Source organism: Gorilla gorilla, chromosome 1 (genome assembly GCF_029281585.2).
Source record: "Gorilla gorilla gorilla isolate KB3781 chromosome 1, NHGRI_mGorGor1-v2.1_pri, whole genome shotgun sequence".
In the NCBI taxonomy this organism is placed as follows: Eukaryota; Metazoa; Chordata; class Mammalia; order Primates; family Hominidae; genus Gorilla; species Gorilla gorilla.
In genome coordinates, this window is record NC_073224.2 from 141,859,487 (window position 1) to 141,880,497 (window position 21,011).

The 21,011-nt window shown below is 39.4% G+C and overlaps 1 protein-coding gene across 1 annotated transcript; it reads left to right on the top strand.

Moving 5' to 3' along the window:
* The first annotated feature begins 10,054 nt into the window (after positions 1-10,054).
* Positions 10,055-18,123, top strand: LOC129529405 (uncharacterized). The gene is given in 4 exon segments (XM_055374100.2): positions 10,055-10,615; positions 13,348-13,456; positions 13,579-14,817; positions 14,819-18,123. Coding segments are annotated over 2 exon segments (513 nt in total). The 5' UTR covers positions 10,055-10,615; positions 13,348-13,456; positions 13,579-14,569; the 3' UTR covers positions 15,084-18,123.
* Positions 18,124-21,011: the final 2,888 nt, after the last annotated feature.

The following is a 21,011-nucleotide window of genomic DNA, read 5'->3' on the forward strand; positions in this document are numbered from 1 at the left end:
TATAAGACATATGTCAGATCAGTGTCCAAAGCCTTCCAGGTTCTGGACACACCAATGCAGTCCCATATTTTACACAATATTAAGTATATTAAATGGGAAAAGCTGCTCAGTTATTAGAAGTCAGTTACAGAGGGTACTCTAGCATGTGATATCATCTACTCTGAGGAATGCAAAGTGCAGGGAAGGGGGGAGCAGCATGACTCTATATTGTGTGTGGACTCACGATGCTGTCAGAGTGTCAGCAGGATGAACAATGAAAAGGATGCTAACTAAATTTTGATGTGCAAGAACATGTGTTTAATTTGCAAGATGCTTTGTTTAATTAAAAGGTAAATACCATTTACAATTCCTCTTGCAGACAAATTTAGAGCTGCAACAACACCTACGGAGTGTTCAAATTGCCAGCAGAATTTCCTGGATGCACTTGATCAATTAAAAGGGTACACATTTGGGGAAAAATAATTATTTTTTTCCATTTGTTTTCAAATAGAAATGGCTTTATTTTCCATAAACAGATTATTCCTAGAATTTAATGCCTAGCTAAGTATGGATTTAAAGATCCAAAAACCATATTATTATGTACCTGGTGCAGAGCAAACATATCTGAAGGCTAAAAGCTTCTCTTGTCACTCAACCTCCATCTCAAATAGGATTTGTTTTCCTCTTTCTATCTGTCTGCTTTTTTTTTTAAGCAGGTTAGCTCCAAAAGGAATGTGGGTCACAAAGACCCTTTCACCCCTTCAGAAAGATAACCTCATTCACATTATTTGGGAGCTTCAACATAATTATTCCATAAACTCTGTCCAATCTTAAGGCAGATCGAAAAGATCTCAGATCTCATGTTTTCCTTTATTTAAGATTTGCTACTTTTTTCAGTGACCATGGTGGGAGAGGATGCTATTACTTCTTCAGCTGGCCTCAGGGCACAAAAAGTTGAAAAAGACCCAGACTTCTTTACTTACAACTTCTAATCTCCATAATACAGGTAGTAGAGATAACAATTCTACCACATTTCTGCAATTCAACACTTCCTATAGTTGTAGCTTGGTTTCAGATATGCTTGGAGGCAGGAAATATACCAGGGACTCTCCAGAGAATCCAACTTAATCATTTACCTGGTTGATACCACCACATGACATCTGACAACATGAAAGAGAAATTCTGCAAAATTTCTTCAACAGTTCACATGCAGTGAATTGGACTTGGGTGGCCCCCACTATGTAGTAATCATCTAATAGTTTCTTTCAACCAGTCCTGCTTACATGTTTTGTGTTACATGACTAACATGTAAAATACTAAAATATGAAATAGCCAAACTATTATACTATTAACATATTATATTATAAACTATGTCTGTTACATTAATATATCATCAGAACTCCAAAGAAAATAAAAATTAAACTGGCAGAAAACAGTACAAAAGAAACTTCAGTGGAGTAAATGCACTTTTCCCCCTTGTAATATCAGACAAAACCCTCCTCTCCCCTGTCCCAAATTAACAAAAGTTTCATTCTGTATATTTGCTGAGAGGGAGCTTCATTTCATTGCCAAGTCAAATACAGTAAAACACTAGGAAAAAAAGTGCTCCTCTCAAATGGCAAATATGGATATAAAACAATTGGCAATTGGTCCAAACCTTGACAGGCAAAAATTCTTGTGAGGAAAGTAGCAGTTTTAAGGAAGTTACTACATCCTAGTCATTTGATAATTTTTCATTTCAATGCCCAGTGTATGTTCTCTTTGTAATAACCAGTTCTATTTTCTAAAAAAACACCGTTTTTAATGCATCTCACAATCACAAAACCCAAGATTTTACAGAATTGAATTATTTATACCTTTCCCTCCCCAGTTATTCCATTGATGAGGGAAGACTACGGTATATCATATCCTAAAAGGGAAAAGTTGAGTTAATCACAAAAACCAATTATAGTAAGCCTCGAAGCTTCTGCCTTAAACTCAAGATAGTGCTCTCTTGCTCTTTGGTTCATCTGCTAGGACAGTCTAATATACATTTGAAAATATGTCAAACATCTTGTCGAATAATTTCCTCTTCGATCTCTTTTTTATTTCTTTATCCCAGCTCCTGTACAAGTCTATGTTTTCTCAAAGGCATTTAATCCCCAATTCACAGAAAGACCCTGTGAAGACTCTGGGAAACAGTCTTCCTTGGTCCATGGATGGATCATCTGAGAGGGCTCTACTTACCTGGTTAGGGTTTGCTATGACCATTTACTACTAATTTCCAGTTGGTGATTTCATTATTTGGCGATTTCATTATTTAGTGATTCATTACTTGGTTTCATTATAAGTTCCTCAAATTTCTTTAACAGAAAAAGCAGAAGAATATCAGCATATTTTTGTCTGCTTTGAATTTTACAACCTATTAAAGGTAATTTTTAAGAAAAATGTCTTTATAAAATGTCTTTATAGCCACTGTTAAGACTGCCATTTGATTCTGTTCCACTCCACCACCAGAATATGTTTCAACAAATGAAGGCCTTTTTTCAGGATTGTTTTATTTTTCCCTCTGTTGAATTCCTAATGCCTAGAACAGTTGCCAAGTTCATGACAATAACTAGTTGTTGAACGAGTGACTGAATCTCTCACAATGAAAGAAGTAGGGACGTGATGCTGTGAGAATGCATGGGTCTTAGAGCTTGAATACAGAAAATCTGGGTTCCAGTTCCCATTCTTCCTCTTACTAGATGGGTGACCTTGAGAATTCTGTATTACCTCTCAGGACATCAACTTATTCATCAGTAAAATAAAAGGGTTAGACTAGATCATTTCAAAAAGCCCTTCTTCAGGTCTAAAAATCTGTGAATGCATTTATGGTATAAATTCACACAGACAAGCAAGCTTCATTATATAACATAATAGTTCAAAACTGATATTGATACTAAGGGTTTTAATGAGAGGTGAGAAGGAAAAAAATTCCCAACTTGACAATAACGATCATATTTAACTAAATTAAACCTTTGGAAAAATCGCAGATCCCCAGCATGACAAGAGGCCATGTGGCCAAATAATTTGCACACAAGTGACCCAGAAAGCTAAGACATGGGCTGCAGCCCAATCAGTGACTTAAGGCAGTTCATCTGGTTTTCTCTGATACTTTGAGCCTTACTGAAAATGGAGGAACCCTAAAATCATTTTTTGAAACATATTCTGGACCTGAACTCCCTTTAACATAAAGGGTAAATCAATTTCCACAATTTACTTCAGTACATCATAAGTGTGTCTTAAAATGTGGATGCCAGTCAAAAATCTTTGGTCAATTAATATTGTATATATTTTTTTCTGTTAAAGTGTTCATTCCAGAGGTTTGTTTTGACATTTTTACTGTAACCATTCACAGTTGCAAAGAAGAAATATATGAATGGAGATGAAAAGCACCAAAATCTTGTTAGTGTTAAACTCCTTTGTGAACAAAAGCTAGCAGAAATAAATGTAATGTGGAATGGCTTTCCTGGAGTAGGGTAGGATGGGTCTTGGGGGGTGGAGAAGACTAAATTGGTACTGAGACGAGCCTTTCAGATATCTTTTTAACTGCTTTAACTGCTTTTCAAGCAAAGCTGATGTAGTTATTTTAGTCTTTTGCCATTTTTGTCATTTAATTCACCACTGAGAATAGCCCTATTTCCACATTTGCATCCTTTCAGTATAAAAAGGTATTCACAATTAAGGTGAAAGAAAGCTTCCTCACTGAGAAATATGGGATTCGGGCTGTTAATGATCTACTGCTTAGCATTTTCAGAAAAACCAAGGATCTTTTTGTGTTTCAGCAGTATGGTTAACTGGAATGGATATAGAACCTGGATCTGTAACTCTGGTTTTAAGGCCTGGCTATGCACTTTGCTATGGTAGCTAAATGGATTCATTCTCTCAGTTTTCTCATCTGCGAAATGGGGATAGGGAGTTCATAACAAACATTTTAAAAAGCAAATATCTCCCTTTGATCAAATGCTGTCATTCCAGGAAAAGAAAATATTTTCTTCTTTTCTTTATGAAAAACAAGACCGAGACCTGAAATATTAGCTTAGTTACTACCAGTCTGAATTCAATACAATAAACCTGAGTTCTCAAGATATCTCTTTTACTGCCTGCTTTCAGATCCTTGCTCTTCTGCTTACCAACTGTTATAACCTTGGTCAAGTAAATAAATCTTCCCAATCCTTACTTTCCTTCTCTGTAAAATGAGAAACTATTGTAGTACCTAATCCATAGGATTACAGTGGAAATTAAATGAGAAAATGACGGTAAAGGTTGCAACACAGCACCTGGCAACGAATAAGCACTCAACACATGTTAGTTTTTATTGTTATAATTGCGATTTTATCCTCAGGAGGTGCTGCAACTCTTTACGACCTGTTCAGATCTCCTGGATTGATGAACACAGAGGAAAGATACCAGATCCCTCTTCATGTCAGCCCCATCCCCTTACTTATTAGCAGTTCAAAGATTCTGTCATCCACCTGAAAATACCAAATAAGAAAACAGACGCCATTTTAAAAGATTGTCTCGTGGATCCTGCCTAGATAGAACAAACTAATTCCAGGGACAGTAAAAAAAAGTCCTTTGGCTTCTTTCCCCAGAAGAGTGTGTGAAGAAAGTAGAAGCAAATATTAATAGTACTGATCACTTACTAGACCTATCTATACTTATTTTTTGCCTAAGCTTTTGAATTTTTTTAAAAAAACTATCATTCTCCAAAGACAGTAAACATCCAGAGGCAACAGACTTTACTAAAAGTCACAATAATCATAGCATACTATGCCCATCTCTAACTCAAGGCTGCCTGAATAGAAAGAAACATTGTGATTTCTAACAACCTTTTCCTGAGAACAGAGAAGCATACAGCCTATTTCACTGTACCACTCAAAGCATATAGCTTATTTCAAGGTTAAACTAATTTCAAAACGCCATACAAAACTAAGTCATGAATTGTCTAGATAAACAAAACAATCACTTCCCCAGTTCCATAGTGAGGGGTGGGAACACAGGAAACCTCGAAGAAATGGATAACTCTCTCTCTCTCCTTCTCAGTATAAGAATGAAAACTTTTCGGCCCACGCTAGGACTTGGGACTGAAAGTAGGATTCACACTCAGATACGGGAGGAAGGGTTAAATTAAGAAGAATCTGTCTTCCTTTACCCTCCCTCTCCCCAATTCACAGAATAATTATTGGTGTCTACAACCTGAAATATTAGTAAACATTTCCTCCAATAGCTAAGGAAATGCTTCCAGAAACATGCACATCGGTAGTGCTCTTCCAGACTGGCAAGTGTGGGTTTGAAGTGTGTGTGTGTGTGTGTGTGTGTATGTGTGTGTGTGTGAGAGAGAGAGAGAGAGAGATTTTGATGCTTGGAAAACATATTCTAAAAAGCGGCCATAATTTCTTTTTCAGGGGGGCCCCTTTTGGCTCCTTCAGACCTCAGCCCAGAGAACCACAGAAGGGTCAGAGACGCACGAGGGAGAGGCTGAACTCACACTTACCTTTGACCAGTAGACGAGGTGAGAGTGGGGTTTGGCGCTTTGTTTGTTTTTGTTTTGTTTTCTGTTGCTTTTAGCACGCCCCCAGCGCCAGGGCGCTGGAGGGTGGAGGCGGGTCCGGGCTGGGCAGCGCCCGCGGGGCGGAGGGGACCAAGCGGGCCGCCGCGCCTGCCGCGTCCGGCCAGCAGGGGGCTCCGGCGCTCTTCTCCGGGCGTATTGGGCTCAGCCCGCGCGGCCCGGGCCTCGGGCAGGGCAGGGGATCTGGAGAAGGGAGGACCAGGGGAGGAAGGCGAGAGCTTGAGAGAGACAAACGGGGGTGAGCCGCACAGCGGGGTTCCCCAAGAGCCAGCGGAGCCTTCTCGGAGCTGCTTAAGACATGACAAATCCTGGAGGAGCCAGGCGTTTTCGTGAACGGAGTCTGAGCCTCCGCCTTACCAAGGCTCCCGAGTCCCGCGGGGCCGTCTTGCTCCGGCCTCCAGCCCGGGGCGCCCTTGGCCCGACGGGCAGCCGTCCTCGCGAGGGCGTTAGGGAGTGAGCCGTGGTCCCTAGCCCAAACTCGGGAGGACAGCAGAGAGCTCGGCCAGGGCTGCGGGGTGAGCGATGACTCCCACGCCCCCGCGTCCGCACCAACCGCGCCTCGCGCTTCTGGAGCCGCAAAGCGCAGGCCCACTTAGAGAGGCAACGGTTTGTCTATGGATGTCCTGTGTAACCACACCTTTGCTTTGGCTTCCTTTCCTCGATCTGAAATCCAAGGTGGTGGTTGATTTTTTCGCTCTCCTACTCTCCCAGAGGAGGCCCGGGTCCGAGCCAGCGCTGGCGGGCTGCGGCTGCTGAAACTAGAGTTCCTGTGGCCAGAATGGTGCCCCTTGCCCGCTCCAGGGCTTCAGAGAAGAGCGAGCCCGGCCCGGGGCTAGGGTGGCCGGTCTGCCCCGCGAAGGCGCGCTGGGCCTGGAGACTTTGCGCTCTTCACTTCGCCAGACGAGAGTTTAGCCCGGGGCCCGTCCGCGACACCTGGCCTCCGGCGGTTTTCGGGACCCTCTCTCAAAACTGCGCGAGCGCTGAGATCACTCTGGTATTAGCTCCCTTTAGATGAGGAAGGCATTGTATCTTTCTAAGGGGGTCTCTCAGACCTAAGTTATTTTGGTCTGCAGTGGTAGTAATGGCCTTGAATTTGTTTAAACTTACTGCCCAAGACACCCTCTCCCCAAATCCCTCTACACCCACACAGTACGCTCCATCACGGCCACCACCACTCCCACTCCATTTCCATTTGAAAACCTCTGGAAACATAAGCGCTTTCAGGATGAACTCTCTCTCTCTCTCTCTCTCTCTCTCACTCTCTCATTCTCTCTCTCTCTCACTCTCTCTCTCTCTCTCTCTCACACACACACACACACACACAGCCCGCCAAGTGGAAACTGAGTTGAGTCATAGGATGCATATGAATAGGATTGGATGGTCCTTTGCTTCTGCGGATAAGAATGTTTAATAACCCAGGATTCCGGCAATAACAGCATTACAGGGTTTCTAGAACTCTGTTCTGATCCTTTAGAAATTGTTAGAACAATAGTAATGATAGTAGGAGGAGAAGTAGGACTATGTTTTTCAAGGCACTTGCAAGCAATCTGCTACATCGTTTATGGGAGAACTTAAAAATATTCCCCTTGATTAAGACTCACAGGTCAAATATCATCTCTCTTTTCTGGATGCTAATTAAAAGCAACTCTGTTCTTAGGTATTTGGCAGTTATTTGAATCAAGATACTTGAAAATTTCTGACTCAATAGCAATGTGCTTCAGTACACACAATCAAGTATAATCATATATATGTGAGATATGACTTTGAAGAGGAGATGACTTTTTTAAAAAAAAAACGCATACTCAAAGACAACTAGAAATGGCTGCTGCAGGCAACCAGTCACTGCTCTGACTACAACATATTTGTGCAATTAATAGTCTCACAGCCTAGTCCAAATCCCCTCTTTACTTGGAGCAGGAGTGTTAATGAACTGTAGATGCAAAGCTCTTAATGTATAGATGTAGTGTCCTCTTGAAATTTAACAAGCTTTGAAAATGTAATAAAACAGATAAGTATTCAGGTTATTTTTAGTTTGTGTTGGCTTGTTGTGTTTTTAATATTGTTTAAAATATGACACAGTTATCCTCAGTTCCTATCCCATATGTCCATTCTGGAGGATCCAGAAAACATATCAGTAGTTAGGGTAACAAAAAATCCTCCAAAAAAGACCCAAGTTTTGCCACTAAACTTTAAGTCTTTATTGAGCATTTCATAATAGCTTTAAAAAAACAAAGTGCAGTTCATGTTTCCAGCTACTTTCATACAATGTTGAAATAATACTATAATTTGACTAAGTAAGATTCTTATTGATTGCTAATTTGGTGTTAGAATTGATTATATTTCACATAATGATATCCCACTGCTCAATGAGATGAATGTTTATGTAATAGGGAAATACCATTGCTGGTTTCTTTACAACTCAGTGTGAATAGCCACAACGTTGACTTCCAAAGAATAAAAGAATCTTTCCATAAACCTTCTGAAGTCGTTTCTGTAAACTTGCTCCACTTTCTAATATTGTGAAAGAGTTGATGTAATTTAATTTCTATTCTGTCAATTATAAATTTATTTCATCTTGGCAAGGTGCCCTATTTGGAAAAGTTGATTGTGGGAAAGGATGATAGTGTAGCAGGAATATGGAGGTTGAAATAATGTTTAATTTTATAATCAAGATAAATGGTGTAATTGACCTCATCATATCAGGAGCAGGGAGAATCTGAAATGGTTTGATTTGCACACACTTCATTGAGTCTACCAAAAGCATACTGATATCAAATTGCCCAGGGCTATATATTTATTATGAGAATTCATAATTCCAATCCTGTTACATATGTTTTTTTTAAATTTTGCTGGATCTTGTGGAATAAGGATAAGGGAAGATGAAGAAAACTATACTAAATGTGTCAAAATGCTCCTTGTATCACAACAAAGTGGATGTTTTACTCAATGCAGCTAAATTCTCAGAAGAAAAACTGAAGTCACATCTTTAAAGAGCATTTTTCTTAATGTACTACCTATCTGTAAATACATAGTTTAAACCATAATGAAAGCAAACTTAAAAAGTTGACTCTAGTTAAATATTGGGAGAGACTGAGTAACTTGTCTACCATCAATTTCCTGAGGACTTGGCCAAATTCTGCTTGCACTTTCAGCCTAACCTGCAGGGGGCAATAGCTTGACACGAATGACAACAAAGGCTGCTGAACTATTAGACTTGAATATCTGACTATGACCCTGGAATGTTGTGTAGGTTGGAAAGAGTGCTTAATTAATGTATATTGAAACAAAAGATCAGGTAAATTGTTTGATTTGTCTTCAAGCTATATTTTTAGACTAATTTAATTCATAACTGTTAGGTTTTTTTTCCTTAAAGAGATTATCAAAGTTTTAGGAGACACATTCATCTTTAGAATTTTCCTGAACATTAATTGTTTACTACGGAATTTATGTACTGTATGTTACCAAAGAAAAGACAGCAGAATCAAAGTGACCATAGTTTTCAGTGTTCAAATGGATGACAAAAATCAGAGGAAATATGGAATTTTGAGATATATTTAATAAAAGATTGTCACATATCTAGATAATAAACTCTATTTCAATATTTTTTAAACCTACAACTATAAATGGGTGGGGGGCAGTCATCCCATTGTTTGCAATATGTCTTCTTTCCATATATCAAACATTATTTTTTAAAACTGGTTTAAACTTAAAATCACGATCAACAATTAGTGAGTTATCTCTTTTATTGCTATATATTTTTCTATTACAAGTGGAATAGAATTTATTGGCTATCGATAATCCACACTCTCTTTCCCTCCTTCTCGGTATTTCCACTCCCTCCCCCATCCCTATATTTCCCCATCAACTGATCTGGGAAGACTGGAAACAGACCAAAAGGGGGTTTGGCTAGAGAGAGTAATTACAGAATTAGAAAGGAAAACTCTTCTCATCTCCTCACTGCAATCATACTTAATGTTCATTATGTCAATTTTAAATGATACAAAATGCCTTCCCCAAAAGGCATCCTGGTTTTAAGAAGTCAAAAGGATACCTGGCATTAAACAACCTTGAATCAATCCTGGTGGGATTAACTGGACTGAGTTTCTGTATACTGCACATGCTATGGATCTACTTTGATCACAGTAAGGAAAAAAATGAGAATAGATTTTTTTTAAAAGAATTGCTGCACAGGAGTGTTCCGTTTCTTTTATATGGCAGAGTTTGATCTTGATAAAAACCTTTTAAAACATCCTTTTCCCCCCACTATGGTAAAGAGATCATATCTGTTTTTGCTTTTCTTTAAGAAAAGAAAATGGGGATTGCTTACACGGGGAAAGAAAATTTTATTCTCCAACACCCCCTCCCATTCTACTAAACCATTTTAGTCGACATATGTTTGTTATCAGAGAGAGGTGCTGTGAACACACAGCCATTTTCTTAGCAGCTTTTTGACTGTATGTTACCATAGTCCCACAAGGCATTGGTCCTTTCCCATTGGGAAGTCATGAATAAGAGACTATGAAGCTTGCACGTCAGATCTTCCTCAATTAATCCACCATTAGCATGTTTGGGATCCACTACTGGATGGTTAACAGCAGCTTTTGTAACTGTACGCCGACCATATCCAATTATGCTCTGCTAAAAATGAACTCTTTGCAGACCAATCCTCTCGGCTGTCAGTGTTTTCCGTTTTCCTATTTTAACGTTTGTGTATAGTGGCAGGCGACAGATGGTGTAGATCAGATCGATTTGATTGCATTAGATGATTTTTTCCCTTCCCCACTCCTTTCTGGAAGCTCGCATCAGCTGAAGGCTATCGCCTGGGACTCCTCGGAAGCATGAGCAAGCCGCCACCACGCGAAGGCACTGGGGCACAGCCAGCGCGAGGCGCCGAGGTCCCTTCCCAGGGCTTGTTAACACTGTAACCCGGCACTCGGAGAGAAGAAGCAGCTCCCACTGCCCAGAGCCTACCTCACTGCACATCAGATGACTCCCTGGCTTCTACACACAGTTGGAGTTCCGCTTGAAACCTGGATTTAGAGGGTAAGCACTTCAATCGAGGTGGATTTGTGACAGTTACTTTGCCATACAGCAAGACAAATCTCAGCAAACGTAAAGGATGTAGGATGTATGGGAGAGGCAGACTATGTTTACATCGAAAAATGTGTTTCTTTTTGTCTGAGAACGAGAGTATTATTCAGTAAAGATGTGTATACTCTTTTTCCATTGACTGTAAGAGTCGACTACCACCCTCCTCCCGATTTTTTTCTCTCTCCTTGGTGTTTCCCCCTTTCTACTTGAGAGGGAAGGAGAGAGGGAGAGGGAGGGAGTCAAGGGGGAAGAGAAAGAGGGAGGGGGGGGAGAGAGAGAGAGAGAGGCATTTCAGCTTTAGCTTAATTGGCTTATTTCCTCAAACCCATTGCTTTGTCGCGTTTCTTTATGTATTTTTGGTTGCAAATTGCGAAGCGATTAACTGGGATGGGTGTTGGAGTGTGGGGGATAGCATAGGAAAGTACTGGGAACCGTCAGTCAGTCGCGGTGGCCTTGAGAGATCAAAAGGTGCTGAAAGCCCCCTGCCCGCAAAACACACCTCTAGTTATTGGGGCGCGAGAGAAATGTAGATTCTAATAAACATGGCTTGCAGGAGTCGATGAACAAAGATACTTAATGCGGACCTAAGCCTCCGCTGATATTGTTCCGCTAGCAGTATCTAAATATTCAAAAGCGAAGTGTAAGTTGATCAACAAACGCCCTGATGGTATTGGGCTTTTTCCCTTTTTTGTTTTTGTGTGGAGGGTGGAGAAGGGGGGGAGGGTGGATGGGTGGGAGAAATCCGACAGCTTAAGGAGGCTTGAATTGAATATGCACCCAGCGGCAGTGGTCTCGTAGGAAATGGTGTTCTCGTAAGTCAGGCTGCCCCGCTCAAGCACGAGAGAGCTTTGGTTAGAGCTCAGAGCGTCAGTTCTGCTGCGAGTGCTGCCGGCAGTCGGCCCGGGTTGAGCTGTCCACTCGTCCAGGTGCTGAAGCTGGTGGAACATTGGGTAGGTAGGGAAAAGGCTGGCACTGCTACTTGGGTAGAAAGAAAGCATATCAACTGCGTTGTTCTAGTTTCTTAAAGCGTGTGAGTCTGTGGGCCAGTGTGTGTATATATTTTATTTTAATTGTGAGGAAGCAAAACTGAAGGAGACTACTTGGAAAGCATTGAAAAGCTGTGTGGGTATTTATGCTGTGATTCTGATGCCCTGTGTATTGGGGGGTGTGTGTGTGTGTGTGTGTGTGTACCTCCCTTGACCATCCTTTTGAGTTTATAACGTTCCATTTACTAAATCCAAGCCTATCTGTATAGTGTGTTTCTTGTTTTCCTTTTAATATTAGTTGAGATTTAAATAGAAGAGTGCAGAAGCAAATGTACACTTTGCTCATAGACTATTGCATTACTTTCCCTAAGGGCTTTTGTTTCTAGGAGTTCAAGCTGAAGAGAACCTGTCAGCTTTCTGAATTTTTTTTTTGTCTAGCACCAGAGAAAAGCTCCACTTTATACCTATGTTAGGTAACAACAGAAAATAGTGCTTATTTATTTGTTTTATTGGTATCTGTCTTTTTGTAAGTGGTGTACTTAAGAGTTATCTGAAAATAATGTAAAACAGTCCGGTAGTTGGGCTATATTGGTTTTCTTTCTAGTTATTTTAGGTTCAGACATTATATATTAAACATCTATTCATATAACCTAGAATTCATGTTGATTTTTCCATCTGTAAGTAACATGTCAAGAAAATGATGAGTTGATGTGCCTGGAGAAGTATTATAATTTTTTAAAAAATAAGAGCAAACACAACCTAAGCACCTTAAATTGCAACCAGGTCAGTTAGAGATGAGTTGTGGTAGTGGGAGAGATTCTGTTATATAATTACTCCTTGATGAAGAGCTATTTGCACTTACATAATTTGGGAAATCATAATGTCTATTGCCATGTTTCCATATTCCCCCCCCCATTCCCCTTACATGGATGTACTTTCATGTATTTGAGAGTAAAGGGGAAAGCAAATTCAGAACTTTCTAATGAAGCTACACCATGTCTTGGGTAGTGACGTTGCACTTGTCCATTTTATTTAGTGAACAATAAACCCCCATTATCAGAATATCCACTGCAGGATCTTAAGACAAAGCTTTTCCAGTAAGAGCCATATTGATCATCAAAGAATCACAGAGATTCTCTCTCTGAATGCCAAAATTACAGTCACTTTGCAAATGAGTTTTTATTGGCTTTTTCTTCTTAAAATAATATTTATGAACACAGAGCTTCAAAGGTTTTTCTGTAGAGGTGTCCACAACAGCTGTACAGCAATGCATTTATAGTATATATTTTTAAAGTGTGCTATGAAATTAAACATTGTAGTGATATAAAATGATGCTTAAATCATAGAAAGTCTACCAGATTGTCAACTCAGTGAGTTTTGACACTATGGAAAATGGGTTTAATTACTGTGTGCCTTCAAGCTTTTTTTTCTTTAAAAATCATTATGTTGTATAGCTATAAGGCCTTCAAAGGACAGATGCCTATTTTTTGTACATCTATAAGTATTTGATTTCAAGTAGTAAATTGAATGAGTGTTTATTTTCCATGATCTTGGGCTTGAGAAAAGTGCATTTCCAAAACACACTACTGAAAATTTCACCCATGCATGACCTATCTTTATTTAAGCCTCACTTCTTCCCAAAGCCGTCTAGGCAAATATATTTGTATTTGTGTGGGTAACTATTCACGTCTCTTACAGGGTTCTCTGGCTGCCATGGCACTCAATGAAACCACCTAGAGTGGACTGGCCGAGACCAGACTGGGTACCAAGCAGAGAAGTGCAGAGGAAAGCACTGGGAGAGCACCAGGTAAACTGAAGGTTACTTGTCACTCCCACTTGTGCCCAAAGAGCCTTGCCACATCTTCCCTCCTCACTGGAAAGACAGCACTCTTCTGTGTTAAGTATTTGATTTTGTGATTTGTCTTTCAGAATTGGAAATAGAGCGGCCATTTGGATTTGGGCAGGAAGCAGCCGAGCACAGCTTTGGATCCTTCTTTAGGGAAATCGAGTTATGGATTTATGGTCCCGGTCAAGCTCAGCCCATCCCCAGGCAGGGGCGGGCTCAGCGAGCAGCAAGAGTTCTGGTGGCGGCGGCGGCGGCAGTAGCAGCGGCAGCGGTAGCAGCGGCAGCGGCAGCTTGGTCCTCTGACTCTCTTCGGTGACGGGTATTCTTGGGTGGATAATACGGATTACGTTGTTATTGCTTAAGAATACGCGTAGTCGAGGAGAGTACCAGCGGCAGGGGGGCAGCGGCCGCCCTCCCCAGCCCACCAGCTGGCCACTAAACGCCCGTGGTTGCCAAGGTAGCACTTTCTTGTTCTTTTCCTTTCCTCGGGTGTTTTCGCACTGGTTCCACCGGAAAGGCTGTGCGCTGCGCCTCTGGTGACCAGGACTGGAAAATGGGTTCGCGCAGGGGGCGGGGGGCGAGGTGAAGGGGATGGGCGGGGAGCGGAAGGGGGTCCGTTCCCCCGAGCCTGCGGGGCGGTTCGGCGTTCCCAGTCCGCTCCTCTCCTCTCCACGGTGGGGTGCGGCTGGAGGGAGAGACGCGGACGGGGCGATTTTCTAAAGTTGGGAACGACTGAAAGGCCTTGAGCAGTTTGGGAGCGTCGCGAGTGAGGCGCCGAAGCTGGGCAGAGGGTCGCTGGGGGCTGCCTCCGCAGAAAGGGCGTGTCCGTGGGCGAAGGTGCCCCCGCAAGCCTGCGGAAGCGCGTGACTTCGCGAATCCCGGGCCCGGGGCGGTGCCGGAGCCCCACCCCCGGCCGGCCGCGCCGCTCCGCAACCAGACTTGGCGGCCGAGCTGGGGAGGGGGCGGGGGCCCGGGGGCTGGGTCCCCGCGGAACTTCCAGATCGGAAGTGTGGCGGGTCTCTCAGGAACGCATATTTTCTTTTCGGATTCTCCGAGAAGGGGTGGAGAAACAGGATGGGAACCGGATTGGTTGCAGTGTGGCACAGACCTGGAACCTTCCTGAAAGAGGTTGGGGCAGGCAGTGACTGTTCAGACGTCCAATCTCTTTGGGACACCTCTTCAGCGCTGTCTTCCCTGCCTCTTCCTTTAGGACGAGTCTTAAACACCAACAAACGCAAGGCACTTCCCCCCTCTCAGGTCAACCTTGAAGGCATGGGAGCAAGAGAGAGCCTCTCCCTCCTTCTACTTAGAGTTTTTGTTTGTTTGTTTGTTTCAAATATTAATGGACGATAAAACAACACGGATTTGTCACCTCCTAGCGAAGAGGAAGCCACCATCACCACACCCCTCAAGCATGCCCGGGCACTCCTGGGGACAATCGGACGTGGCAGGAGTTGGCATGCCCAAGATGAAGCTGGGAAGGATGACCCAGAGTGGAAGGCGTGGGCTGGGGCTCCAGGTCTCAGCTCTCGCCAGCGTCGGACCACACAGCTTTGCCAGCTTTGCACCTTGCCTTTCCTTCTTGTGAGGCATCTGGGACCGTCCTATCGAGGCGCTTCAAAGGTGGAAGGACAGAGTGCTGGGGACAAGAACGTACCAGGCGCCCAGAAGATTCCACTAGCGCGGCCAAACACTAAGACCAGGTTTCCTCCCTGCGTGGTGGTCGTTGGTTGTGCACGGGCTGCGCACGAAGACTGAATTCCTGAGAAATGGAAACTGCAGGAGAAAAATCAAATAAACTTAGAGGCCTGTGAAGCTCTCCCTCTTGTCGCTCTGGGACCGCTCTAAGCTGAGCTACATCTCAGATACCTTCTCCCCCTGGAGGATGGGCCTTTCTCAGGCACGAAGTGCGTGTGCCCCACTGGGCTCTTGCCCACAAGAGCAGTCTGAACCCTGGAGAGGCTGACACCGAGGTGTCTTGAAGGAAGCAGGCACACTCTCATGCTTCCCCACCTAGGGTTTCGCCTTTCTTCTAATATTTAGGATTCCCAGTGAAGGGTACTCCACACACACCCTCTCCCTACCCCTAATCCCACCCCATTGTGTCTGATCCCACAATTACTCCCAGGGTATCTATACTCACAGCTTTTGCGCTCAAAGAACATTGTCGTCTGCAGGGAACGGGTGGAGCCCTTCTCAGAAGCTCCCGGGGGCGAGTCCATTTTAAGAATGAGTTGAAGTAGGAAAGAAAACACAGATGCTGTCTTTTCATTCGACATTCTATCACCAGCAAGAGAATATGTAACTCCTGTTCTTTCCTTCATTATTCCATGAATTACCTTTTTTCTCTAGGGATCTACCAGTTGGTGATTTAGGGCTTTTAAATATTATGCTTGTTATGTATTTAACAAAATGCAATATGTCTACTGGTGGCATTGTTTCCTTGGGAAATTAGAAAAGTAGAAGCTACATACTCTAGTTCCTAGGTGGTCTCTGGAAAGTTGGCCTCATGCTGGTTGGCTAAATAATAAGTGTTTAGGATTTGAAAGGAAGAAAGAGAGCTGAAGCCCTGGTGACAGAGTTTGTGAGAAACAGAAGATTTAACACTCTGGCATTTGTTGAGGGGATGAGGAAGAACTTTTGAAAAATAAGCTATTCTATTCAGTTTTGTGCAAATTTATTGCAGTTGCTTCATAGAGGAAGAATAATGTTTAGAATGGAATAATTGCAAATGCTAGTGATGAAATCTAAAGGAAACCTCTACTCATAGTTAACTGAAAGTATTTTTGTTGTTGTTGTTTAAATACTTATCTCATTGCTTTCTTTCCTTTGCAGAATTATTTTCCTATAATAGTTTCCATTAGGTGTCAGTCTGAACTGGTTCTTACTTAAGTTAGGGGTGAAAATGTTCCATCATCACACCTTTTAAGATAAGAAAGTGGGAAAAATTAAAACTTTATTAAGTTGAAATTACTGGAGTTAATTTTTATTGTTACAAGGCAGCTTTTTTCTTCCCAGAAAAAATAATTTTAAATTATGTCGCCACTAGTCAATGACTGCTTTTGCCCTGTCACTGTCCATAGCCATGATTAAAGAAGTACAAAATGCTTGTTTGTGCTTTTCATGCTAGATCCAAGTAGTGTTAAGTAGTCATAATTTTTGGATGGCTTTTCAATTGATGTCCTAAGATTAGAAGGGTAAGCAGCCTTTTCTAATATTTCTTTTGCTTTACAAAGGTGATAGAAATTTTTCCTGAAAAAAGGAACGTGGATTCAGCTTAAGCTGTTCATTTGACAATACTGAGGGCACAGTAAAGGAGGAGGGAGACAAATTCTGAAAATTACTTTTGTCCACTAGTTTTACTTTAATAAATCCTGCTTAAATACTCAGAATTTATGAACACAATTTATGATGTATAGATGGGAGATTTTAGGTCGCCCATTTAAATTTATATAATGTCTATAAATGGTCAATTTTATACTATAATATTCATTAATAAGTATAAGAAACATCATCTTGATTGGTCATTTGCTACTGAGTCCCAAGTAAGTAGCTTGATAGAATCTGCATTTTTCAGAAAATTTGCTTATTTTATTCTTTGTATTTGTGAATTCTGTTCTGATGTTGTTGCTTGAATAAAATTGTGGGGAGTGGAGATGGTATTCGTGGTTAAAGATCCATAGAGCATTATGACAACCCCATGAACTTTCCCTGAGGCCATTGTGAGCCCTAGAATGATGTGGCTCTTGGTGTCAGAGCAATGCCAATCTAGAACCAGAACAGAGGTCCCAGTGAAAGTCCAAGCAAAGGCAAGCAACGATGAAGTAGCATTTTGATGGAAGGAGTATTCCAAAAACCCTATTATCAATTTTTGTATTATTATATTCCACATTAGTCATGAGAAATTTTCAAATATAAAAATAGACAACAAAATTAGAGATGATGGGTATATTGGGAAACATTTTTGTGTTTTATGTAGGGCAGAGGAGAAGTGCTAAGGACATAGAAGGAAAGACAGCATAAGGCCATCACAATTGTTCACCATCTTGTCAATATGTACAGGTGCAGCTACCATTGTATCACGGAAATGACAGAATGATGTTCTTACTGTGTTGGAAAGTAGTGTATTCTGCATGGGATGCTTACTGTTTAAAAGTAAATTTCTTTTGGATATATTTTCCGTAAGAAGAAAAAATATAATAATGACATCAGAATATTTAAAGACTTTTAAATCATTTAGCTATTGAATTTAGTTATTGATAGCTGTACAACTACATACACAAATGGTAAGTAGATTTTAAGCAAATAGCTTTGTAGTACAATTTGTTTTTTAAATGTTTTCAGATTTTTATCTTAGTGCTTATACTTTAAATCTTGACTTACAAGTCTTGCATTTAAGTCTAGAAAACATTTTGCATGATTGTATAAAATAAACACTTTAGTTGAGGAAACACTGCAGTTCATCCAAAAAACATAAGCTAAAAAGATATATTATAATATTTTAAATTTCTTGAAATGTGTTTATTACCCAGTAATTAGTTGAGTTTGTTGAGTGCAGCCTAACAATAAAATCAGTGTATCTGTATGTTTGTATTGTTGACCAGCTTAAAAATTTATTACCAACTGTATCTTGTGAGTTCTGGGTTCTGTTACATCCTGGCTAATAATAATGTGAGCTAAGCAAGGCAGTCTGATCTTCAACACAATTAAAATATTATAATACATATGCAAGGGTAAAGACAACACTTCATTTGCTTTATTTGTGGAAAAGCCCTTTGAGACTCATAGTATTTGAAAATACATATATATATATATATATATATATATATATATATATATATATATAGTAGATCAAACTAGAACCAAATGTTAAAAACCTATGAGTTCTAAAACATGCAGTTCAAAGATTTTAAATAAGGGTTATTGCCTTTATTAATTTAAAACCAATACTGAATCTCATTCAGTTAAATTACAAACTAAAAAAGACATATTGCTGGAATCTATTAATACTATGTTTCCAGTTCAAATGAAATTTGTATCATAATATGCTTTTTAAAAACTTGACAAATTATATTACAATAGTGACATAATTGCATAATTTGAAAGTAGTGTCTATTTGTAAACTTGAATGAAATATGTGCTTTTTGGAAACACTTTTTCTGAAAAGATTATTTTTATAAAAATGATACATTTTAATTGGAAAGTTGATATTTCTTGCAATTTTGTTTTTAAAATTTGTATTCAATACATGAGTAAGTATTAATTGTTTGAAGCCTATTTTTGTCTCTCTAGGCTAGTGTAGTCAATTTCAATAACTGGTTCAAAGAAGTCTCAAGATAAACTAAAAATTACTCATTTAAAATAGTTTTTTATATATCTGCCAAATAGTCCATTAGTTTTTGGATTCCAAGAAGAATGAATGAATGAATGAATGAATGAAGGTCATGCCTACTATTCTGTCAGAAGCAGATATAAGAAAAAGACCTTTTCCTTTGTAATAGAAATATATCATGATAAGACTTCCAAATATCCTGGATTGTTTTACAGATAACTACACAGGAATTAAAGTTATAGAATGATTACTTTATGGATCCAGTTTCATGTATTTTTTTCCATAACTGTTATTTATATAGGCTTTGGTGTTTACTGAGACAAAGCAAATTAGAGAATTGAGGCTGTTACATGGAGAAATCTCAAATTTCATTTTGTCCCTCAATTACATGATACTTAAGGAGAGAGGTATATCCTGTGGTAGAAAGAACTTTGGAATAAGACTAGAAAATCTGATTTCGAGTACAGATTCTGTTGTGAACTATGACAATGGACCTATCACACAGCTTGCCTGGTCTTCACTTGTCTCATCCATGAGAAGGGCTAGATTTAGATTCACTTAAGGCCTTTTTACCTCTTTAGGATTCCATTTCAAAGAAAGCCTTTTTTTTTTTTTTTGGTATGAATTCTACTCTTCATTTCATGTAAAGATGGTGGGCCAACTGATATCACAACTAAGACAGAAGCTTTTAAAAAGTATTCACCAACATTTTGTCTTAGTATTAAATAATAAAATGGTCTTTAAGATTTTTACTTAAATTCTTAAAGCATGAAACACATGGAAATATTTGTTGCTTTTTCATGCTTCATTTTTTATTTGAAGTTTTAGTAGGGAAAAAAGCCCCAAAAGAATGCTTTACAGATTCATTCTAATGTGTTAGCATGGGAGTACACGTATATGTACATCTGTATAATAAATTTGAAGCTACTCAAACTGCAGATCTATCTTCATAAGCATTTTAGCCTAATGAGGCCAAATCACAAACAACTCCATTCAAAGTTGATGTATATGATTGTAGTGGATAAAGAATGAACATGAACACTTGGCCTCTAAAAATGTTTACTCCTTGTGTAAATGTTTATGCTATTAAATTCAATTACAATATTTGGAACAGCGTGAAAATTACTGTTTTTTTCCACTCTGTTAAAAGGACCAATAATTGTCTAGGATATTTAATTCTTCTAAAATGGTTAATCTTTTAAAATACCTAGTCCAGTGTTTGGCACATAGTAGGTGCTCAAAATATTTATGAATTTTGTGAAAGCAATGATATCCTTTTGGGGCATACATGAATATAAATTTTACATTTTTTCATAATTATTTAAAGTCAGTATTATATAAAATGATTGTTATACAGCATATATTTGTTTAATTTAATGTTAACATAAAATTTAATTCTTTAATTGTTTACTAATAGTGCAGTTATTCTTTGCCAAGAAGGAAAATACATTCTCTCGGATTATTTGATATAACTTTTAAATAACGGAAAAATCCATGGGAACATTGCTTTCAAGCTGATATTCTTTTTGAAACTCCAAGAATCTGTTTATCTACTATTGAAATAGAAAATTTTAGTCCATGTGAATGTTACCTAATGTATTTATTTAATATTAAATGTATAAATATTTGTAAGAATTTATAAAGTTTTAAGAAGTAATCAATAGAAATGCACATTGTGCAATATAATAATTACTATGATAGGCATATTTTCAAAGCTAAAGATCTGTGTAAGTTTTTTTAGTTTAAAAAAATTATTTACTAGGAAAACAGACTAAGTTACAATTTTATTTGAAAGGTGTGACTCTCCGGGAGGTTCAATTTATAGTAAATATAAATTGACTTTTTGATCACAAAATAATACACCCATCCTCTAAAAATTAAAATAATATAGTTTATCAGCTATTGCTTTATTCAGATAGTTTACATACTATCCATTCTCAGTTTAATTATGGGTATAAAACATTATGTCCATTGAAAACTTTGACTCTGATTTGTGTGCTAAATGGAAGCAAGCATAAAAAGAATAGAGATTTAAGGAGAAAAAATTAATTAAAAAATAAAAACTTTGAGAATAAGTTCAATAAAAATTCTACAAATCTTTCAAAAGTAATTGCCTTCAAATATATATCGGGGTAGGAGTGTGAGGTTTGGAAGCCATTTATTCACACTTTTATTAAAATATCT